The 25,031-nt window shown below is 44.9% G+C and overlaps 1 protein-coding gene across 6 annotated transcripts in view; it reads left to right on the top strand.

Annotated features, from left to right (window-relative positions):
* The window catches only part of LOC133282714 (nuclear factor of activated T-cells, cytoplasmic 3-like), a 92,926-nt gene that overhangs the window by 30,581 nt on the left and 37,314 nt on the right, over positions 1–25,031 (top strand). For all 6 annotated transcript variants that reach the window (XM_061478904.1, XM_061478910.1, XM_061478906.1 and 3 more), the window contains exon 3: positions 14,097–14,259. In XM_061478904.1, the coding sequence (XP_061334888.1) occupies positions 14,097–14,259 (163 nt within the window). The remainder of the gene's footprint in view (positions 1–14,096; positions 14,260–25,031) is intronic.

Genomic DNA, 25,031 nt, shown 5'->3' on the forward strand with positions numbered 1-25,031 from the left:
GTGATGCGTGCTCAAGAGGCCCCACCATATAATAAACTGAAAGAAAGTGAAAAGCAGTATGCCTTGTTTACTGATGGCTCTTGCCGTATTGTGGGAAAGCATCGGAGATGGAAGGCAGCTGTATGGAGTCCTGGACGACAAGTTGCAGAAACTGCTGATGGAGAGGGTGAATCGAGTCAATTTGCCGAGGTGAAAGCCATCCAGCTGGCCCTGGACATTGCTGAACGAGAAAACTGGCCAGTACTTTATACTGACTCATGGATGGTGGCAAATGCCCTGTGGGGGTGGTTGAAGCAATGGAAGCAGAGCAACTGGCAACACAGAGGTAAACCCATCTGGGCTGCTGCACTGTGGAAAGATATTGCTGCCCGGGTGCAGAACCTGGTGGTGAAGGTACGTCATGTAGATGCCCATGTACCCAAGAGTCGGGCCACTGAGGAACACCAGAACAACCAACAAGTGGATAAAGCGGCTAAGATTGAAGTGGCTCAGATGGACTTAGATTGGCAACATAAAGGTGAATTATTTTTGGCCCGGTGGGCCCATGACACTTCAAGCCATCAGGGCAGAGATGCAACATATAGATGGGCCCGTGACCGAGGGGTGGACTTAACAATGGACACTATTGCCCAGGTTATTCATGAGTGTGAAACATGTGCTGCTATTAAACAAGCCAAGCGGTTAAAGCCTCTTTGGTATGGAGGACGATGGTTGAAGTATAAATATGGGGAGGCCTGGCAGATTGACTATATCACACTGCCACCAACCCGCCAAGGCAAGCGCCATGTGCTTACCATGGTGGAAGCAACCACCGGGTGGCTGGAAACATACGCTGTGCTCCGTGCCACTGCCCGGAACACCATCCTGGGCCTTGAGAAACAGATTTTGTGGCGACACGGCACCCCAGAGAGAATTGAGTCAGACAATGGGACTCATTTCCGGAATAGCCTTATAGATATTTGGGCCAAAGAGCATGGCATTGAGTGGGTATATCACATCCCCTACCATGCACCAGCCTCTGGGAAAATCGAACGGTACAATGGGCTGTTAAAAACTACACTGAGAGCAATGGGTGGGGGAACTTTCAAGCATTGGGATACACATTTACCAAAGGCCACCTGGTTGGTCAACACCAGAGGATCTGCCAACAGGGCTGGCCCAGCTCAGTCAGAACTTTTACATATTGTAGCAGGGGACAAAGTTCCCGTGGTGCATATGAAGAATTTGCTGGGGAAGACAGTCTGGGTTATTCCTGCTTCAGGTAAAGGCAAACCCACTCGTGGGATTGCTTTTGCTCAGGGACCTGGATATACTTGGTGGGTAATGCGGGAAGATGGGGAAGTCCGATGTATACCTCAAGGGCATTTGGTTTTAGGGGAAAACAGCCAGTGAACTCAATTGTATGCTGTTGCCTGCTGTGTAATGCTTTTATAGCCCATCAACTAGATGTCTCCAGGTCACCAGCGATTGGCCCTGACTTCCCTCCAGCCATCATCCCAACAGAGAATGAACTTGGAACATCATGGACCGAATGGACTCGGCAGCATTATAGGGATTGGTCCATGCACTAAGAAAATGATTTTTTCCTCTTGGTCTGTATGTATATGGATGTATATATGTGGGAGAGCGATGGTGTATTGAAAATGTGGGATCTGAGCACGACGTGAATGGTATGGAATAAGGGGTGGATAATGTCCTGGGTTCAGCAGTAGCAGTCATGTTTTTCCTTTGTGTTAACTGGTGCAGTGCTGTGTTTTGACTTCTAGCTTGAGAACAGTGTTGGTGAAGCCGATGTTTTCGGTTGTTGCTAAGTGATGTTTACCCTGACCAAGGACTCTGTGAGGCTCATGCTCTGCCAGGGAGGAGGGGAGGCTGTGCGGAAGCAGGACGGGGCGCCTTACCCGGGCTAGCCGGTGAGGTATTCCATACCACAGCACATCATGCCCGGGGTGGGGGGGTAACTGGGAGTTACCCGGAAGGAGAGGGGCTTCCGGGTGGAACTTGTTTTCTTGGCCGGTGGTATCGTATTCTCTTCCCTTGTTATTTTCCCTTATCATTGTTGTAGCTGATAGTAGCGGTGGTGATTTGTTGCTGGACTGTTCTTGTCTCAACCCGTAGGAGTTGCACTCTCTCGATCCTCCTCCCTGTTCCTCCGTGAGCGGGGAAGGGGAGAGCCCCGGTGGGGGGGGGGGGGAGACGGACACGGACCTTGATTGTTGTCAGCTCGGCACCACTCACTGGGAGTGAGTGAACAAGTTACCTGACTGGGTTTAAACCACGACAAGTGTTTATCAGCTGGGGGCCTGGGATAAGGTTCTTGCTTCGCTGTACTTCATGGTGATGACTTGTAATATAATAGACTCCTTGATCATGAAATTGATGTGGCTTGTGTTTCCAGTGTGGTCACCACCTCTATACTTTGGAAGGTATATAATGGAAGTGTTTAGCAATTACACATTTTTCTTTTTCCTCCTCGGGTGGTCAACCTGTGAAGGAGACAGTCCCTTAGCTTCCCAGCTACCCCACCAGACTATGTACAGAAACATTTGAGAGTTCTGAAGGTTTTGGATGGCCTTTGGGTACCCTTGAGACCTGCCTGCTGATTGTGAATGGGAATCAGCATGTTGCTACACATACAGAGTGTGTTTTACCCATGACCATTTTGTCTGATCTCGGAAGTTAAGCAGGGTTGGGTTTGGGTCTTGTCTAGGGTTATTTGACAATATAGGACCAAAGGATCTTCCCTGAGGCTGGACAGTCATGAGTGACAGGGCGTGTGGGATGGTACGGACAAGTATCTAGGTCAGTGGGCCCCTCCAGTGCTTTGGAACTTCACCACTGAACAAGTGCAAAGTCCAGAAGAACTAGTAACAAGGTGTGTTGTCATCCTGGTCATACCAGAGAGGGACAAATCATGGCAATGTGCTGGGGCTTGGCCTACGCTAACAGAGCCCTGTTCAACACTATCCAGCACCTTCAAAGGGAAAAAAATGTCTCTGGATCTGATGGCAAAGGAGCTGACAACACAGCTACTTGAACTCTAGTACAGCAATTACACCAATCCCAGTGACAAGTACAGCAGCTACTCAAACCATGAAATCAACAGACAATGCAGCTGTTGATGCTACTCGACCCCCAAGCACAGCAGCTGCACCAACCCCAACAACAGATACTTCAGCCACTAGAACCCTAGTGGCAGACACTGTAGCCACTCCATCCACAGTGATAGTCACTGCAGCTAAACCAAAGGACCAATTTGTGCCAAAATCAGTTGCCCCTGTAAGCAAGAGGAAAAGCAAACATGAGGCACAAAGAACAACCTGTACAGTGAAGACAGATGAACCAATGCATTTAATACATTGAACAGCATCTGAACAAGAGTTATTATTACGTGAATCACAGGAAGAGGAAGGAGGAAAACTGACTTCTTGACCGAGCTACAGAATATGCAAAAAGATCCCTTGCTAGGGAAGGGGGAATTGACAGAGCAATTACAAAAGAGAAACAGTCCCTCAGCCTTTGGAGGCGGCTCTTGGTAGCTCTGAAAGAAAGGTTTCCGTACAAGGACGTTGTTATGAGTCGTTCGGTGATGTGGACCACGATAGAGAAAGGCATCTGGTCTCTAAGGGAATCAGCCATTCTAGAGATCATAGAATAGTTAGGGTTGCAAAGGACCTTAGTAATACTGATGATAATACCGATGATAATACCGATGTTTTTAGTTGCTGCTAAGTAATGTTTATTCTGACCAAGGACTTTCTCAGTCTCATGCTTTGCCAGGGAGGAGGTGAAGCCGGGAGGAAGCAGAGACAGGACGCCTGACCCAAACAAGCCAGTGGGATATTCCATACCACAGCACATCATGCCCAGTATAGAAACTGAGGGGAGTTACCCAGAAGGCCAGATTGCTGCTCAGGTCAGGCTGGGTATCGTTTGGGAGGTGGTGAACAGTTGTATTTTTTTCCCCTTGATCGTTCCCTTATCATTATTATTATTATTGGTAGCAGTAGTAGTTTTGTGTTATACCTTAGTTACTGGACTATTCTTATCTCAACCCATGGGAGTTAGATTCTTTTGATTCTCCCCATCCCTCTGGGAGTGGTGGGAAGAGGAAGGGGGGGGAGTGGGCAAGCAGCTGTGTGGCTCAGAGTTACAGGCAGGGCTTAAACCATGACACGTATTTTCTTGAGAACAGATCTGTAAATGCAGTAAAGCTAGCAGCTTCAGATTTACTTCACCATAATCAGCATCTGGTACAAAACTAACATTGCTTCATATTGACAGGTGCTCAAAATGTGTGTAAATTTGTTACTATTTGCCCCCCAAATGCTGACTTGAAGCAGCTGTAGATACAGCTGGGGCTCTGATAAATTAATAGGATTCAAAAATTTACCTTTCAAAATGAAAAAAGTTAGATTACTGTCATGGTTTAAGCCCAGCCAGTAACTTGGAACCACACAGCTGCTCGCTCACTACCCTACCCTCTTCTTCCTCCTTCTGCTCCTGGAGGGATGGGGAGGAGAATCCAAAAAATGTAAATCCCATGGGTTGAGAAAAGAACAGTCCAGTAACTAAGGTATAATACAAAACTACTACTACTACAAATAATAATAATGATAAGGGAAATAACAGGAGGAAGGAATATAAAATTAAAAGGGGAAAGGGAAGTAAAACAATAAACAGAAGTGATGATGAATGTTACAATTGCTCACCACCTGCCTCCGGATACCCAGCTCGACCTGAGCAGTGATCTGGGCCTTCCTGGTAACTGCCCTCAGTTTCTATACTGGGCATGATCTGCTGTGGTATGGAATACCCCTTTGGCTTGTTTTGTTGACGCAGGAGTCACGGACAGAGCAGAGACGATCAATGTGGTCAAGCGATTGCCATTTATTACAAAGCCTTAACTCCTTAAATACTATTTCTTACATGCACTTACAGTGATTTGGCATATTATGATTGGATACATGCCTTGAAGACCCTTAGAGACTAACATATAATTGGTTAAGCACAGGTGTGGGAACTTGACCTCGAAAGCTTGCCAGCAGTGCACAGTTCTCATTAACTCAGTGAAATCCAGCTTCTTCTTCTCTTGCTTGCTTAAGCTTCCTCGGTCCTCTCATGGCCTTGCTGTATCTTTTGGGATTATTCAGAGTTTTGTACCAATTATCCATTCTCCTGTGAGAACACTGTCTCCACATCTCCCCCTTTTAGTTTTATGTATCTTTTGGATGGCCCTACTTGAGCAGGGGATTTGGGCTAGATCATATCTCCAACATATGCCAGCTACAGGCTGCTGGGCCTGCCCCTTTTTTCTCCTGTATGGCTCTCTGGTAACAGGGGAGGCCATCTCTCACATCAAGGTCTGGCATGGCATGTGTCCCCACCGCTCCACTCCTTCACTCCTTGGCTCTGGTGTCCATCCTAGCCCTTCTGCCAGTGGAGCACCGGGAGCTGAATCGGAGGGCAGCTTTGTTTTTTTTGTTTGGTTGGGTTTTTTTTTAACATTGGTACCGCACTCCTATCAAATAACTTACCCTGCTTTGCATGGCTACAGCTGCCTGCCTGCTTCAGCAGCAACCATAACCATAAATATCTGCTGGCACCCGCACTTTTGCATTAACCTTTTCTTGCCCAAAATGTTAATCTACTACCTGTTAAAAACTTTTGCATGAACCCAACAACAAAAAAAATACACAGAACACTGTCTGCCCTCAACACACACACACACACACACACACACACGCACATATATGGGATCCCACAAGCACACTCCACACAACTACACTATTTGAAGCACAAAATCTAGACAGTCATTACTCCTGCTACACAGTCCCATGTACAGACCGTGGCACAAGGACCCTGTGGAGACTAACAGGAAACCAGCTCCGAGAAGCATCATTGCAGTGCGAGGTGGCAGGCTCAACCTTAGCGGGCGTCCCCGCAGAGTCTCTGTCTCCCCCACATCACATGAGGCTTGGGCTTTTATACTGACCAAAATGCACAGTCATTCCAACACAGGTGGCCTGTCTGTGTTGGAAGAAGTGGCCAGCAATATCTGTTAAGGCCTCCAAAGGTCGATAGAAACATGGGCATACTTATTTTTACCAACTTCTAGTACATGAGTATCACAGAGAAACTGTATTAAATGAGTTGTATATGGGCTCCCAAGTCCATGGTTTGTCATAGTATGTCCAATACCCCTGATAAGAGCATACAAGAGACCTTCCCATCACCGGAAAATCACACAATATGTCTATATCCCACGCTGGTCTCGCTTCCCTGGAGGTTCGGGGGTGGGGGGGTTTGTTGTGGTTTTTTTTTGTTTTTTTTTTTAAACTTTACTGTAAAAAAAAGTTGCTCCCTTCACTTTAAGAAGGACTGAAACCATCCATAAAACGGATGTCCCAAGCTCAAATTTCAGTTCATTCAGTCACTGACAAGGGGGGTGTCCTGGCTCTCCTTGGGCAGTGCTGACTCTTTTTAGGGTTTCACCCACCGCAGACCGCAATCTGTAATTACACACATATAACCTCGACCAGTTAGTTTTACTTCTGCAGGACCTTTCTAAATGCCGGTTTCCAAATCCTTGTACTGGGCCAGAATACCTGGAGTTTTAGTCATATAACCTGAACCTAATGCTTGACCATGTATTATAGCAGGGGAGTCATTAAAGTGTCCTGGCAATTGCACGAAATTCATAACATATACAGCTTGAGTATAAGAGGATTTTAACCCATATGTGGTCACTGCTTGTCAGGCTTCCTTAACTATTTTGAGATCAAAAGTTTCCCCCTCTTTATCCCCCTGCTGTGTAGTAAGCACAGGATATGCAGAGAGGCCCATTGCAGAAAATTCACCCGTAATAATCGCATCTTTGATTAACCCGTGCCAACGGTACGCAGGATTTGTGCCCCCCGATACCTCTCCCACCCCCTCCCCGTTTGCTTTCTTTAAGGAAGGGGTTTTGTGGAGGATAAGATGGTGGCGCCGCCAATGCAGACATCTCAATCTGAGTCTTGAGGGCTTCAAGCTTTTTCATCAGTTGTTGCAGCTGAGCATTTCCAAGGCCAGTGAGCAGTTGCTGATGAGCCGAGCAGACTGACCTGGGACACGAAGAGTTGGAGTCTGGAAGTGGAGGATATAAATCTGGCTCGGATTCAGGGGACTCGGAGTCCGATCCTGGGTCTAACTCTGGGTCTCCGTTGTTCACAGCTATGTCTTTCTTTTCAGGTGTCTCTCGTTCAGTACGTGGCCGTCTGCGGACCTGGCTCTTGCTTTCATTGGCTCGGGGCGCTGATTTTGTTGGCGCCGTTCCAGGTACCACAGGAGGTGCAAAAGTCATAGCTGCAGCACTGTGATGGGGGTTAGGGGAGACAGCCCCTTCTGGAGCTGTGGTGGCAAATACAGAAGCTACTGCCACCCTTTCTGATTTCATCTCTTTCAAAGTCTCGAACACCAATCTCCAAAGTGTTGAGTGTTTCTGTGCCCCTTTGGTTCCTTTACTAACCTTATCCCATAAGGCTTGGCCAATTCGGTCCCACTCCAGAACCTCAAAAGCCGCTTGCACGGTGGGGATAAAACCGCAATCAGGGGACCACTTTAACAGCCTCTGTAAGGCAGCACTATCATATTGCAGTCCTCTCTTAGAGAGAATATGTTGGAGGAGCTTCACCACCGCCTGTTCCTCTTTGGATAGCGTGGATCTCATCTCCTCCCCAGCCGCTCATCTGATCAGGGCGAGATTCCCGAAGTTTTGCACATCTGAATTCCAGCTCCGGGGCAGCGCTGCTTTCGGCTGGCTCTCCGTCCCCTCTTTTCCTGTTGGAATTTCAAACTTGCATTCTGCAAATTACCAATCTGAGGGTCCCTGTTCGGGCGCCAGTTGTTGACGCGGGAGTCACGGACAACGCAAAGACGATCAATGTGATCAAGCAATTGCCAAATTTATTACAAAGCCTTAACTCCTGATATACTATTTCTTACATGCACTTACAGTGATTTGGCATCTTATGATTGGATACATGTCTTGAAGACCCTTAGTGACTAACAGATAATTGGTTAAGCACAGGTGTGAGAACTTGACCTCGAAAGCTTGCCAGCAGTGCACAGTTCTCATTAACTCATTGAATTCCAGCTTCTTCTTCTCTTGCTTGCTTAAGCTTCCTCAGGCCTCTCATGGCCTTGCTGTATCTTTTGGGATTATTCAGAGTTTTGTACCAATTATCCATTCTCCTGTGAGAACACTGCTTCGACATTGTTTGGGTCAGGTGTCCTGTCTCTGCTTCCTCCTAGCTTCCTGTGCCCCTCCTCAATGGCAGAGCATGAGACTGTTAAGTCCTTGGTCAGAGTAAACATTACTTAGCAACAGGTAAAAACATCAGTGTGTTATCAGCATTATTCCCAGCTGAAAGTCAAAAACACAGGAATGCACCAGCTACGAAGGAGAAAAATGACTGCTACAGGTGAACCCAGGAAAGTATCCACCCCTTATTCCATACCATTGACATCATGCTTGGATCCTGTTTTTTGTTTGTTTTTTTTTTTTTTTTTTCAGTATATCATTCCTTCTTGTCTCACATAAATATTTATATATATACATGCACACACAGAGGGAAAGATATCATTCCTTAGTCCATGGACCAATCCCCATAAAGTTGCTGAATTAATTCTGTCCATGATGTAAGGCTTCATCTTTTGTAATAGTTTTTCAGGGCAGAAGGAAAGATGGTGTGTAGTGTTGGATTCTTGCCTGCTAATGACACCAACTAACTCGTCTGGTCCCTGCTGAGCTCATCTGGTTTCATCCAAGTTCATTCTTTGTTGGGGTGATGATCTGAGGGAACTCAGGGTCAGTCGATGGTGACCTGAGGACAGTTCTCCTGCTTCTACCTTCTCTCATGACTTGATTCTCTGCTGATGATCCTGACAGCGCATATCTTCTTTTCAAAGCATGGAGTGGTGGAGATGGGCGTCTAGCTGATGAGCTATGGAAGTATTATATAGCAGACAACAGCATATAATTGAGTTCATTGTCTGTTTTCCCCCAAAATCGAGTCCCTTTGAGGTACACATTGGACTTTCCCATCTTCCCACATTACCCAACAAGTATATCTAGATCCCTGAGCGAAAACAATCGTACGAGTGGGTTTTCATTTACCTGAGGCAGGAATAACCCAAACTATCTTCCCCAGGACATTCTTTATGTGCGCTTTATGTGCACTACAGGAACTTTATTCCCCTCTACAGTATGTTTGGGTTAGGCCAGCCCTGTTGGTAGATCCCCTGGTGGCTTTTGATAAATGAGTATCCCAGTGTTTGAAAGCCCCACCACCTATTGCTCTCAGTGTAGTTTTTAACAACTGGTTTCACTGTTTGATTTTCCTAGAGGCTGATGCATGGTAGGGGATGTGATAAACCCACTCAGTGCCATGCTCTTTGGCGTAAGTGTCTATAAGGTTGTTCCGGAAATTAGTTCCATTGTCTGTCTCAATTCTTTTTGGGGTGCTGTGTTGCTACAAGACTTGTTTCCCAAGGCCCAGGATAGTGTTCCGGGAAGTAGTGTGGGGCGCAGCATATGTCTCCAGCCATCTGGTGATTCTTCCACCATGGTACGCACATGGCACTTGCCTTGGCGGGTCGGTGGAAATATGATGTAGTCAGTCTGCTAGGCCTCCCCATATTTGTACTTTAGCCATTGTCCTCTATACCAAAAATGCTTTAACTGCTTGGCTTGCTCATTTGCAGCACATTTCTCATTCATGAATAACCTGGGAAATAGTGTCCATTGTTAAGTCCACCCCTCAGTCACGATCCCATCTGTATGTTGCATTTCTGCCTTGATGGCATGATGTGTCATGGGCCCACTGGGCCAAAAAATTCACGCTTATGTTGTCAATCTAAATTGAGCCACTTGAGTCTTAGCAGCTTGGTCCACCTGTTGGTTGTTCTGGTGTTTCTCAGTGGCCCAGCTCTTGGGTACATGAGCATTGCCATGGTGTACCTTCACCATCACATTCTGCACCCAGGTAGCGATATCTTGCCACAGTGTAGCAGCCCAGATGGGTTCACCTCTGCGTTGCCAGTTGCTCTGCTTCCATTGCTGCAACCACCCCCACAGGGTATTTGCCACCATCCATGAGTCAGTATAGAGATAAAGTACTGGCCGCTTTTTTCGTTCAGCAATGTGCAAGGCCAGCTAGATGGCTTTCACCTTGGCAAACTGACTTGATTCACCCTCTGCTTCAGCAGTTTCTGCCGCTTGTCATAGGGTATTCCATACAGCTGCTTTCCATCTCCGATTTCCCACAGTACGGCAGGACCCATCAGTAAACAAGGCATACTGCTTTTCACTTTCTGACAGTTTATTATCTGGTGGGGCCTCTTCAGCACTTATCACTTTCTCCTCTCAGCGTTTTTCGCAGGCTAAAGTCGAAAACACAGCACTGCATCAGCTACTAAGGAGAAAAATGACTGCTACTGCTGAACCTAGGATAATCGCTGATCCAGTTCAATTTATATCTCTACAGCATTTTTCTCGGAAAAAGTGAAAGGGTGATGTGGAAGCAGAAATATATTAAACTGTTATCCATACATTGCAGAAAGGTGGATGTTAGTGTACCCTAGAACTTTTTAAGATTCCACTGCTGCTGAGAATTTGAGGGTGATGGAGAGAGCAACAAAAATAATCAGAGAAACAACAGCTTGGGTATCCAACCTCGAACTCTAAATGGAAAGCAGCTGTAACTCTCTACCCTGCTACATCTGGAAAACATCAGTTTGATGAAGCACAGCCTCAAAGACTGTAGTTTATTTGGAGAACTGTATTTTGAAATATTTTAAATTTGGTGATGTTTTAGGCATCTGTGCAAGTACTGTGTGCTTGCTTGCTCTCTCATGCTGATGTTTTCTATTTGTTTTTAAAGAATGAAATAATATTGAGACTTGGTTATTTTCTTGTCTCTGTTTTTATTCTAGTATTCCAAATATTTTTTCAGGATAATGACAAGTCTGATATAGCTTGTGCCATGTTTTTATTAGCTAATTGCAAAAAATGTAAATCTCTATGAGAGGCTGTATGCAGAGTAGTCGTGAGCAACACATACCTTTTTGCTTGACTGAGTTTAGTAATAAATTTAGTAATAAATTCCCAGTAATTTGTACATAGTCTGTGGTACTCTTTGGCTAGTTGGTGTTAGGTATCCTGTCTCTGCTTCCTCCCTGTTTCCCCTCCTCCCTGGCAGAGCATGAGCCTCAGAAAATCCTTGGTTGGTGTAAAAATTACTTGGCAACAACAAAAAACATTGGTGTTATCAGCATTGATCCCAGGCTTAAAGTCAAAACCACAGCACTGCACTGGCTCCTAAGAAAAAGCGATCGGCATTATGTATGGTGTGTCTCCAAGTTTCCCGATTGGAGGCCAAGGTGGACATGGTAGTTAATATGGCCAAGGCTAAGGTATTGTTTCAGGGAGTCCTTATATCTCTTCTTTGGGGCACTTCTCTTGCAGCAACCAGTGGCAAGTTCACCATAAAGCACGATCTTAGGGAGGCGATGATCCTTCATCCTAGAGACATGCCCTGTCTTCTTCAAGCTGACTTCCAGCCCAAAAACTGCAGTCGCCTCTGCAAAGCAAGATGTTAAACGCTGTATAGCTGCTTTTGTGTGGGCAACAAGGGCAGGATCATCAGCAAAAAGCAGTTCATGGACAAGATGATTTAAGTTTAGTGTGGGCCTTCAGTCTCCTTAGGTTGAATAGGTTCCCATCAGTACGATATTGAATATAAATTCCGTTTTGTTAGTCAAGGTCTACCAGAGCCCTTTGGAGCATCACGCTGAAGAAGACTGTGAATAAAGTTGGTGCGAGAACGCAACCTTGTTTCACACCATTGGTTATTGGGAAGGGCTTAGAGAGTGCATTGCCATATCTGACTTGGATTTTATACTTGTTCGGTGGTGAAGTTCCAAAGCACTGGAGGGGCCCACTGGCCTAGATACTTGCCCAGACTATCCTACACACCGTGCCACTCATGACTGTCCAGCCTCAGGGAAGATCTCTTGGTCCTCCTATATCATCGTCTATCCCTAGACAAGACCTAAACCCAACTTTACTTAACTTTTGAGATCAGACGAAATAGTCATGGGTAAAACACACTCTGTTTGTGTGCAAACATGGTGATCCCCATCACAATCAGCAGGCAGGACTCAAGGGTACCCAAGGGCCATTCAGAGCCTTCAGAACTCTCAAATGATGCTGTAAACGATCTGGTGGGGGGGCTGGGAAAGTAAGGTAATGTCTCCTTCACAGGTTGACCACCTGAGGAGGGGAAAAAGGATTTGTAATTGTTAAACACTTCTAATATATACCTCCCAAAGTATAGAGGTGATGACCACACTGGGAACACAAGCTAGATCAGTTTCATGATCAATGAGTCTATTGTATTCCAAGTCATTGCCATAAAGTACAATGAAATGAGTACCTTAGCCCAAGGCCCCCAGCCGATAAACACTAAAACAGCAAATACTGTCTTTAAGTAAGGTACGTCATGCTGAAACTCAGATCAAGAGCAACAAGTTTGAGAGGCAATAAATCAGCATTGTGATGATTTACTATTACTCTGAAACAGTAAATGCTTATCACAAATATGTTTAGACACACTCTCGTCTGTAGCAAGGAAGAAGTTCTTTACTGTGAGGGTGGTGAGGCACTGGAATGATTTGCCCAAGGAAGTTGTGAATGCTTCATTTCTGGCAGTGTTCAAGGGTGAGTTGGACAGAGCCTTGGATGACATGGTTCAGTGTGAGGCGTCCCTGCCCATGGGAGGGGGTTTGGAACTAGATAATCTTAAGGTCCTTTCCAACCCTAACTATTCTGTGATTCTGTGTGTGGTGCTGAAGGCTGAGCCCGAGTCCATCCAGATACTTGCTGAAGGCAGAGCTTTCTTTTCTTTTTTTGTTCAGTCCAAATGTTATCTTCTTTCTCAACTGTGGATATTTCTTATAGGTCTTAGCTAAATTCTCAAGAAGGTATAATTTATCTTTCTTGGACCTGTGGCTGTTTGTGTTTGTGGAAATTTGCAGGTATTGGTGGTGGCTGTTTTCCTGACTTCCTTTAAAACAGAAAGAAATGAATTTGAGCTTTCTCAAATGATGATACAAACCAATATTTGTCCATCTCTTCAAAACCTCATTTGCTTTCCTTGTTGGTCAGAGTATGGTAGTACAAAACTATTTTAATGGAAGCTAATTGTTACTGTAAATGTTCTTTTTCAGTACACAATGCTCTAAACATTATCTTCTAAATGTTCATAAAATAATTTGCTCTACCAAGTAGTTACTGACTTGAATCTGACCATTCACCTTATTAGAATAGTAAGTCTATAAATGTGTGCAGGTAAAAGGATAGGTATGAAAACACTGGTGATACCATGTGGCTTATTTCCCTTTGAGATTCTTCCATTACTGTGTATTTTTCTTCTTTTCTGGAGCAACTTTGCTATTGTGTGTAAGGGTATATAGAATCTGTGGATAAGCTAAGCATGTGCTGTAGGTGTCTTTGTTTTTTGCAGTAAGTCTTTATGGTTAGATAGGACTACTAGCTTTAAAATTTTTAGTCATCATATAGGGTTCATTTTAATGATTGTTAACAAAGTGCAGTGCTTACCAATCTTAGACAAACCAAAACCAACAAGCTGGAAGATCATAATGCAGAGAGTTAAAACTCTATGGCTTGTAAATTGACTTTAGACTCTTCTCTCTAAATAACATTTGAACTTGCTTGCTGATATATATGGGGATTAAAAATAGAATAGCACTGGCAGTGTGGAGCAGGGGGGGTCATACAGTACCATCCTTTTAATCGAGTATTTGAAGGAAGAAATTCCACTCTAACAACCCCAATGGAAATAATTGGAAGATTTTAATGCATCAGCAAAATATTTGAATTTTCAAGTAAGTTTTAGGCTAATAGCTATTCTTACTTGGTCATCATTTGTTAGGAAAGTGATATCATTGTCAGTATTTTACAGTGAAGTTACTTTGTACTGTGGCCAGACAGCATAGTTCATTTCATCATAGTGTGCTCATCTTGATTGCAGCACATCTTCGTTGCCACCTCTTGATTGGCCTTTACCAAGTCATTATGGGCAGTGTGAACTGAAAATAGAAGTCCAGCCTAAAACTCATCACAGAGCTCACTATGAAACGGAAGGAAGCAGAGGAGCAGTAAAAGCGTCTACTGGAGGACACCCTGTAGTGAAGGTAGGAAGTCTGGTTTTCTTGAATAGAAGATATTTTTTTAACTACAATTATTGTTTTTTATAATGCTGTGAGTTGTTACCTTGTGTGAAGTTTACAGTCCTTCCTGGGTAAGATTTTCTCCCTTAAATGTAACTTGTTCAATACAAAAGTTATTTTTCCATGTTCAAAAACTTAGTTTGCTACAGTTACAGTGAAAGTCACAATTTTATGCTGCATGTAGTTTTATGCTTGTGAATGGATTCACTGTGTGATAGTGTATTAACGTATTCAACATGAACTTTAAAGAAGAAGGGGTACACATGAGGGCAGATTAGAAAAATCACAATAATAGATTAGTTGAAGCTATACTGAAGTATGATACAGAATCATTTGAATCAGAAATCATCTGTCTTTTGGTGTTGAGACAGCTTCTGAACACTGTAAATGCCTCTTGTCTGTGTTTTTGTTAGGTTATTTCTATGAAATGGTACCCATACATTCTGTTAACTTTCACTTAAATGTTTGGAGTAAATTAAACTTGACTCTTTTTAGCATGAACCAAAGGTTATTACTCACAGTGTAATGGTAGCTATTGTCTTTAAAAAGCAAGGTATCACCTAATTTCATTAGATTTGGACTGGTTATCTATAAAGGCAAGTAGGAGTTTTTCTTGCCCTTTTTTTTTGGGGGGGTGGTGTTTGTTTTGTTTTTGTTTTGTTTTGGATGTCAGTTCCAGAATCATACAAGATTTATTGTCTCTTAGGACAGTTTCAATCACAGAATCATAGAATGGGTTGTAAGGGACCTTAAAGATCATCTAGTTCACCTCACATTTGACCATGTTGCCGTGTTCCACTAGACCAGGTTGCTCCAAGCCCCATCCAACCTGGACTTGAACACTGCCAGGGATGGAGCAGCCACATCTTCTCTTGGCAGCCTGTGTCAATGCCTCCCCACACTCCCAGGGAAGAATTTTATTTTTTCTAATACATAATATAAATCTACCCTCTTTCACTCTACCCTCTTCTGAGTTTCAAGAAAATCCAGTAGTGCAGGCAACAGTACTCATCTGGCTAACAGAGGGTGGTGATGTACTGACTGTTTTGATAACTGGTACCTTCCATTACTGGTTGCTTTGGCTGGGTTCCTTAGCTAATGCTAAATATTTCAAATGCTAATGGCATCTAAAGTGTATGATTTAAATACTTTGCAAATACCGTCCAGTTATTGTTGAGCTCAGAGTTAGATGTAAGGTCCTGGTAAATCGGGCTTGGCTCTCATAAGAAAGCTTTGCTGTCATATTCTCTTTGAAGGGAAGCATGTGTGGGTTTGACATATGCAGGTATAACTGTCTGCGCAAGCTGTGACATGTTTCTCTATGACTTCTGGAGTTCAGGTGTGTACACAATATCTTACTCTAGGCTGGGAAGACTTCTGGACTAGTTAGGGATAGTCACTGATGTCTCCTTTAATATCTACGGTGACAGATGGCTCATGAAGCTTAAAAGGGAATCCACCTTCTCATTCACTGGGCATGGGGAAGATTGTGCCAAGGAACTGTAGGACTTCTTAAGTTGCCTTGATTTATCAGTTTGTCATATTCTTGGGTGAAAGCAATATCTCTGTATTCACCTCAATGCTGCTTAATAGTCTTTATCTTAATCCTAGTCCAGGTTCAGATAATATTTAACTGTTCATTTATAAGGCAGATCAGAAAACAGTTATAAAATATTTATAAGACAAATAGGAAAGGAAAAAAATAATCTGATGGCATCTAGGTTACAGTAGGGTTTATCTTTTCCCCCGAATCTGGGATATAATCCATAATATTTCCTCTTCCAGCAAAATGTCAGACAGGGTTTCAGTCCTTAATCTTTCACTATAGCAGTCTATACTTTAAAAATGTATTTGATCTACTTACCCTATTCCAGTGGTTGGAAATAACTCACCACTATATGAGATCAGATGCAAAATGCTCATGGGATTGGCATAATCAGTCCCCATTCATACTGTAGTATAAACATGTTATTTTTTTCTTTTTATAGTTTATTCCTCCTCTCTGGCAATTAAATTCTGTCATGCTTTATAATTACATCAGGTTTGGAACACCTCTAATGTTATAGAACTGTTATATATATAATTGCTGAGGTAAGTAGCTCAAGAGAGGATGCCTTCAACACTTGAGCAGAGGGAAGCTCAGCATCCAGGAGCCTCAGTTCACAGCAGCAAGGGCCACCGAGGGAGCATCAAGTCCTCGACAGGACTTGCCCAGAAGCCAGCAGCTCAGTTACGCGAGCAGCTGACTCACAAAGGGTGGCACCAGGAGGAGCGGAATCAGCCCTGACTGGTTAAAAACCTGCCCCAGGGAGTGCAAGCGACCTGGAGCTGAGCTCGAGGCAGTTTGCGCGGCAAACAGAGCAGGTCGAGACAGTTTGCACGGCAGTTTGTCTGGGCAAGAGAGTGGGATGGTGAGCATTCACCTTATGACCAGGGCCCGGTCTGGGAACTCTGCTCTGGCTGCCCTGGCGGTGGCCAGAGTAGGCACCCAGACAGAGCCGATGAGAAGGGAGGCTGCAGTGCAGAGCTCGGAGTGTAGAGAGCGCCTGCACTGGTCTCTTGAGGCGAGGGTGCACAATGGGCAGGGCTAATAAGTCCCACTGACTATTACCCACTTCTAGTGATCCATGTGGGTGCTAGTGATATAGATAGCAGTAGCCTGGAGAATATTAAGAAGGGCTACAGAACCCTGGGAGAGTTGGTTAAGGGCTCTGGAGCTCATATAGTCTTTTCATCAATTCTCTGTGATAAAGGGGGGGACCTTAAAAAGGCTAGGAGGATTGGCCAGGTTAATAAATAGTTAGAAGGGTGGTGCTATAGTCAGGGGTTTGGGTATCTAGAGCATGGAGCTCAGTCTAGGAGGCCAGGTCTACTGGAGGCTGCTGGAGCTGGTCTAAGGGGAAGAGCGGTTTTGATAGGAGGCTTGCCAGGCTGGTCAAGAAAGCTTTGAACTAGATTTATTGGGAGAGTTTGGTATCATTCCATCCCAACACACCCAGTCAGTTGCCAGCACCTATAATAAATGCTCAGAGCAATGCAGAGATATTCCAGCCACTACAGCCAATGAGCCAGCTTTCTTTGGAGCTCGGCTCAGATGCCTCTATACAAACACCTGTAGCATGGGGAACAAACAAGAGGAATTAGAGATGTGTGCATGTCTACAGGGGTATGATATAATAGGCATCACAGAAACATGGTGGGATGGCTCCTATGACTGGAGTGTTGGAATGGAAGGTTACTGTCTTTAGAAAAGACAGGCCTGGCAGACGGGGAGGGAGAGTTGCTATTTATGTTAGGGATAGGCTGGAGAGTATGGAATTCTGTCTGGGGACAGGTGAGCAGTCAACAGAGAGTTTGTGGGTCAGGGTTTAAGGGAGAATAGCTATGGGAGACATTACTGTAGGGATCTGTTAAAGACCGCCTGATCAAGAGGACTCTGTGGATGAAGCATTCTATAGAGAGATAAGAACAGCCTCACGCTCACAGGCCTTTGTCCTCATGGGGGACTTCAACCACCCTGATATCTGTTGGAGCGACGGTACGGCCCGGCAGAAATAATCCAGGAGGTTCCTCGATTGTGTGGAAGACAACTTCCTTCTGCAAGTAATAGAGGAGCTGACAAGGAGAGGTGCCATGCTTGACCTTGTGCTCACCAACAGGGAAGGGTTTGTTGGAAATGTGATGCTCCAGGGCAGCCTTGGTTGCAACAGTCATGAGAAGGTCAAATTAGAGATCCTCAGGACAGTGAGAAGAGCGTGCAGCAAGCTCACTCCCCTGGACTTCAAGAGAGCAGACTTTGGCCTCTTCAGGAACCTGCTTAGTAAGGTTCCAAGGGAAAAAGCCCGAGAGGGCAGGGGGGCCCAAGACTGTTGGTTGATATTCAAGGATCACCTGCTACAAGCTACAACAGTAGTGTTGTGTTCCAATTCGAAGGAAGTGCAGCAGGAGGGCCAGGAGACCTCGTTGGATGGATAAGGAGCTGCTGAGGAAACTTTGAGGGAAAAAAGAGGCTTATAAAAGGTGGAAGCAAGAACAGGTGGCCTGGGAAGAATACAAGGATGTTGTTTGGGAAGCTAGGGACCAGGTTAGGAAAGGTAAGGCCCAGTTAGAATTAAACTTGACTAGGGATGTGAAAGATAACAGGAAGGGTTTCTATAGGTACATTGGAAATAAAAGACAGACTAGGAACAACATAGGCCCCCTCAGGAAGCCTTTGGGAGAACTGGCTACCTTGGATTTTTAGAAGGCTGAGGTTCTGAATGACTTCTTTGCCTCGTTCTTCACTGGCAAATGCTCTGATCTCACTGCCTAAGTCTTGGAGGGCAGATGCAGGGACTGTGAGAATGAAGACCTTGGGCCCACTGTGGGAGAGGATGTGGTTCGAGACCATCTTAAGATCCTGAATGTATGCAAGTCCATGGGACCTGATGAAATCTATCTGCAGGTGCTGAAGGAGTTGGCGAATGAAGTTGCTAAGTCACTGGGCATCATATTTGAAAAATCATGGCAGTCAGGAAAAGTTCCTGATGACTGGAGAAAGGGAAATATAACCCCCATTTTCAAGAAGGGGAAAATGGATGACCCGGGGAATTACAGACCAGTCAGTCTCATCTCTGTGCCTGTCAAAATCCTGGAGCAGATTCTCCTGGAAGGCATGGTAAGGCACATGAAAAACAACAAGGTGCTTGGTGGCAGCCAGCATGGCTTCACTAAGGGGAAATACTGCCTGACCAATTTGGTGGTTTTCTTTGATGGGGCTGCGGAAATGATGGACAGGGGTAGAGCAGTTGATGTCATCTACTTGGACCTGTGCAAAGCATTCAACACTGTCCCGCACGGCATCCTTGTTTTTAAATAGGAGAGACATAAATTTGATAGGTATACCACTAGGTGGATAAAGAACTGGCTGGATGGCCACACACAAAGAGTTGTGGTCAATGGCTCAATGTCCGGCTGGAGACCAGTAACAAGTGGTTTCCCTCAGGGATCGGTGTTGGGACCGGTCTGCTTCAACATCTTCGTCGCTGACATGGACAGTGGGATTGAGTGAGCCCTCAGGAGGTTTGCAGATGACAACAAGCTATGTTGTTCAGTTGATACGCTGGTGGGAAGGAATGCTATCCAGAGGGACCTTGACATGCTTATCAAGGTGGGCTGATGCCAACCTCATGAAGTTTAACCATGACAGTGGGATTGAGTGAGCCCTCAGGAGGTTTGCAGATGACAACAAGCTATGTTGTTCAGTTGATACGCTGGTGGGAAGGAATGCTATCCAGAGGGACCTTGACATGCTTATCAAGGTGGGCTGATGCCAACCTCATGAAGTTTAACCATGACAGGTGCAAGGTCCTACACTTGAGTCGGAGCAACCCCAGGTACATCTACAGGTTGGGAAGAGAAGAGATTCAGAGCAGCCCTGTTGAGAAGGACTTGCGGGTGTTGGTCAATGAGAAAATGAACATGAGCCAGCAGTGTGCACTCACAGCCCAGAAAGCTAACCGTATCCTGTGCTGCATCAAAAGGAGCGTGACTAGCAGGTTGAAGGAGGTGATCCTGCCCCTCTACTCTCCTCTTGTGAGACCTCACCTGGAGTACTGTGTGCTGTTCTGGTGTCCTCAACATAAAAAGGACATGGAACTGTTGGAACAAGTCCAGAGGAGGGCCATGAGGATGTTCAGGGGACTGGAGCACCTCCTGTATGAAGACAGGCTGAGAAAGTTGGGGCTGTTCAACCTGGACAAGAGAAGGCTGCGTGGAGACCTCATAGCAGCCTTCCAGTATCTGAAGGGGGCCTATAGGGATGTTGGGGTGGGACTCTTTATTAGGGACTGTAGCAACAGGACAAGGGGTAACAGCTTAAAACTTAAGCAGGGGAAGTTTAGATTGGATATGAGTCGGAAGTTCTTTACTGTAAGGGTGGTGAGGCCCTGGAATGTTTTTCCCAGGGAAGTTGTGAATGCTCCATCCCTGGCGGTGTTCAAGTCCAGGTTGGACAGATCTTAATGTCCTTTCCAACCCTAACCATTCTATGATTCTATGATTCTATGATTCTATATCTATATAAGTAAAGATTACCAGCGGTATTTAAATGTCTTGGACTATCTGCTTCACTTTCCTTGCCTAAGGATTTTCATCCCTCTAGGCTTTTCATTTGATGAATTTCTTCTCTCACTCTGACTCCTAATCTTATTCTTTGGGCTATTTATCAAACTCTGCTTCTTCTCTAATAGCTTATATTGAAATTTTTCATTCTTTCTTTTTTCCTCTTTAGACTTTGTATCTTTCCTTTCTCTCCCTCCAAACAAAGGCTGGTTATCTGTATCCCATCTCTTTTTTAATATCTTTCCTTATCCTTCCATTTCCATTCTTAATCAGAGCTCGTCATCCAACTTTCATATTCCCTACAAAGTTGCTCAGTGTTTTCCTTGTCATCACAATACCATGGCCTAACGAACTCCAACTTTCTCCTATTGTCATACCTGCTAGATTTTGTAGCACAGTAGAGGCAAGGTGAAGTGTTTATCAGGGAAGTCTGTGTTGCAATCTAGAGAAAATTGTGGATGCCTGGACTAGTCTGGAACCTGGAAGTTGGCCAGGCACATTTCTTCATGTTGAGCATTGTGTTGCTTTAGTTATGGAGACATAGGAACAATTTTCACAACCCAAGGTGCTGGAACTGAAATTTAACACATCATTAATGAGGGCAGAAACTTGAGAGATTCTAGCTGACAAGTGTCTGCTGAGCTTTTGTGAACTGCATTCAATTTTTTAACTTTCTTTTTTTCCCTTGGGTGCTTGTCTTGCTCTAATATTTGCATTAAAGGAATTTGTTTTGCTTTATCTGTATACTGACTCATGGATGGTGGCAAATGTCCTGTGGGGGTGGTGCAACGATGGAAGCAGAGCAACTGGCAACGTAGAGGTAAACCCATCTGGAGATTGTACATCACAAATTACAGCCTCATCATAAACCCTCTCTATTACATGACCCAGAAGAAGAATGATTTCAAATGGGTCCCTGGGCAACAACAAACTTTAAACAAATTAAACGAGAGAGAGTTCATGCAGTAGAACTTGGACCAGTCTTGACAGAGCAAGATGTGAAAAATGTGCTTTCCACTGCAGCCAGGGAGAATGGTCCTACTGGAGGCTCTGGCAGAAAGCTCCATGGGGAGAGTCGAGGTCGACCCCTTGGCTTTTGGAGTCAGGCCTACAGAGTATTTGAGGCCAGCTATGCTCCCACTGAAAAAGAGATACTGGCAGCCTATAAAGGGGTTTGAACTGCTTCAGAAGTGTTTGACACTGAATCACAGCTCCTCCTGGCACCCCAGTTGCCTGTGTTGGGCTGGATGTTCCTCTACACATCATGCAAATGATGCTACACGGAGTAAGTGGGCTACACTAAATACACAATGAGCTCGAATAGGAAATCCCAGTCGTCCAGGAATTCTAGAAGTCATCCTGGACTGGCCAGAGAGCAAAGACTTTGGAATGTCACCAGAGGAGGAGGTGATGCGTGCTGAAGAGGCCCCACCATATAATAAACTGTCAGAAAGTAAAAAGCAGTATGCCTTGTTTACTGATGGGTCCTGCCAGATTGTGGGAAAGCATTGGAGATGGAAAGCAGCTGTCTGGAGCCCCCTGCGACAAGCTGCAGAAACTATTGAAGGAGAGGGTGAATCGAGTCAACTTGCCGAGGTGAAAGCCATCCATCTGGCCTTGGACATTGCTGAACAAGTAAAATGGCCAGTACTTTATACTGACTCATGGATGATGGCAAATACCCTGTGGGGGTCGTTGCAACAATGGAAACAGAGCAACTGGCAATTCAGAGGTAAACCCATCTGGGCTGCTACACTGTGGAAAGATATCGCTGCCCAGGTTCAGAACCTGGTGGTGAAGGTACCCCATGTAGATGCTCATGTACCCAAGAGTTGGGCCACTGAGAAATACCAGAATAACCAACAGGTGGATCAAGCTGCTAAGACTGAAGTGGCTCAGATGGATTTAGACTGGCAACATAAGGGTGAATTATTTTAACTATGGTCAGGGACACCTCACACTAAACCATGTCACCCAAGGCTCTGTGCAACCTGAGCTTGAACACCTCCAGGGATGGAGTATTCTCAACTTCCTTGGGCAACCTGTTCCAGTGCCTCACCACCCTCACAGTAAAGAACTTCTTCCTTATATTTAATCTAAACTTCCTCTGTTTAAGTTTGAACCCATTACCCCTTGTTCTATCACTACAGTCCCTAATGAGGAGGCCCTCCCCAGCATCCTTGTAGGCCACCCTCAGATACTGGATGGCTGCTATGAGGTCTCCCATGTAGCCTCTCTTCTCCAAGCTGAACAGCCCCAACTTTCTCAGCTTGTCTTCATACGGGAGGTGCTCCAGCCCCCTGTTCATCCTCTGAAAGCTTCAAGAATTGCTATGTAAATTTCCAGACTTTGTTGGAAATCAAATTTCTGTTCTCGATTGAGAAAGTTCTAATAATATTGATGAGACTGGTAGGTAACTTGAATATAGAAAACAGGCATTCATTTAGCATACATACATCTTCCTGCCAATAGTAAAGCATCAAGGTACAAGGAATCCGCAGCGGTGCTTCTGATTCCTGCATGCCGGTGTGCTTTGCTTTTTTGTACTGCTGACTGCCATTGTTCAATTACTCTTCGAAGTAGGTTAAATTGTGTTTTTTGTGGTCTTTAAGTGTTAGTTATGTAAAGAGCTTGGATAATATTGTTGTGTTACCAAATAACTCTTCCCTAAAGACAAAAATATTGACATGACAAAACCACATTTAAATAATGACTGTCTGGCCCTCCCTCCCTTTAAACATCAGTTGATGTCCTAGTGGATGAAATGTAAATTTGCTTCATTACTTTTTAGAAATTGCATAACTTGCATGTGCATCAGTCTGCCGGCTGCAGGAAGGGGAAGCGGATTTCATGGATGTGTAAGACATTGTATAGGTTTCAGATTTAAAATTGCATGTTATGGTTGTTTAAATTTGTTTCTTTAAATCATGTGGATAATTGTTACCAATGTACTATCATAAAACTAGCATTTTACTTTAGAGTTTGTTAACTTTTATCCTGATGTTTCAATGTGTTTTTTTGCCTAGAATTACCACTTTTAGCTCAAGCAACAGGTGGTTTTATGACAACCAAGTGCATTGGTGGTTAGTCTTATATTTAACAAAAGGAAAAATGCATGAATTAACATTTACCCAGTTTTGGTTTTTAATGATTTTAATTTGCCAAAAGTTAAACCATACATGATCTAGTTATGAATTAAATTTTCTTTGTCCTAACATAGAATCATAGAATAGTTAGGGTTGGAAAGGACCTTAATATCATCTAGTTCCAACCCCCCTGCCATGGGCAGGGACATCTCACACTAAATCATGTCACCCAAGGCTTCGTCCAACCTGCTCTTGAAAACTCCCAGGGATGGAGCATTCACAACCTCCCTGGGCAACCCATTCCAGTGCCTCATCACCCTAACAGGAAAGAGTTTCCTCCTTATATCCAATCTAAACTTCCCCTGTTTAAGTTTTAAGCTGTTACCCCTTGTCCTGTTGCTACAGTCCCTAATAAAGAGTCCCACCCCAACATCCCTATAGGCCCCCTTCAGATACTGGAAGGCTGCTATGAGGTCTCCACGCAGCCTTCTCTTATCCAGGTTGAACAGCCCCAACTTTCTCAGCCTGTCTTCATACAGGAGGTGCTCCAGTCCCCTGATCATCCTCATGGCCCTCCTCTGGACTTGTTCCAACAGTTCCATGTCCTTTTTATGTTGAGGACACCAGAACAGCACACAATACTCCAGGTGAGGTCTCACAAGAGCAGAGTAGAGGGGCAGGATCACCTCCTTCGACCTGTTAGTCACGCTTCTTTTGATGCAGCCCAGGATACGGTTGGCTTTCTGGGCTGTGAGTGCACACTGCCGGCTCATGTTCATTTTCTCATCGACCAACATCCCCAAGTCCTTCTCCACAGGGCTGCTCTGAATCTCTTTTCTTCCCAACCTGTAGCTGTGCCTGGGATTGCTCCGACCCAGGTGTAGGACCTTGCACTTGTCATGGTTAAACTTCATGAGGTTGGCATCAGCCCACCTCACAAGCGTGTTGAGGTCCCTCTGGATGGCATTCATTACCTCCAGTGTATCAACTGAACCACGCAGCTTGGTGTCATCGGCAAACTTGCTGAGGGCGCACTCAATCCCACTGTCCATGTCAGCAACGAAGATGATGAAGCAGACCAGTACCAACACTGATCCCTGAGGGACACCACTCGTTACTGGTCTCCAGCTGGACATTGAGCCATTGACCACAACTCTTTGTGTGTGGCCATCCAGCCAGTTCTTTATCCACTGAGTGGTCCATCCATCAAATTGATGTCTCTCCAATTTAGAGACAAGGATGCCGTGTGGGACAGTGTCGGAACGCTTTACACAAGTCCAGGTAGATGACATCAACTGCTCTACCCCTGTCCATCATTTCCGTAGCCCCATCATAGAAGACCACCAAATTGGTCAGGCAGGATTTCCCCTTAGTGAAGCCATGCTGGCTGTCAACAATCACCTTGTTGTTTTTCATGTGCCAGGAGAATCTGCTCCAGGATTTTGACAGGCACAGAGATGAGACTGACTGGTCTGTAATTCCCCGGGTCATCCTTTTTCCCCTTCTTGAAAATGGGGGTTATATTTCCCTTTCTCCTGTCATCGGGAA

This window comes from Pezoporus flaviventris, unplaced genomic scaffold, assembly GCF_033815535.1.
Source record: "Pezoporus flaviventris isolate CSIRO_AGI_PZ_B2104156 unplaced genomic scaffold, CSIRO_AGI_Pfla_v1 ptg000136l, whole genome shotgun sequence".
In the NCBI taxonomy this organism is placed as follows: domain Eukaryota; kingdom Metazoa; phylum Chordata; class Aves; order Psittaciformes; family Psittacidae; genus Pezoporus; species Pezoporus flaviventris.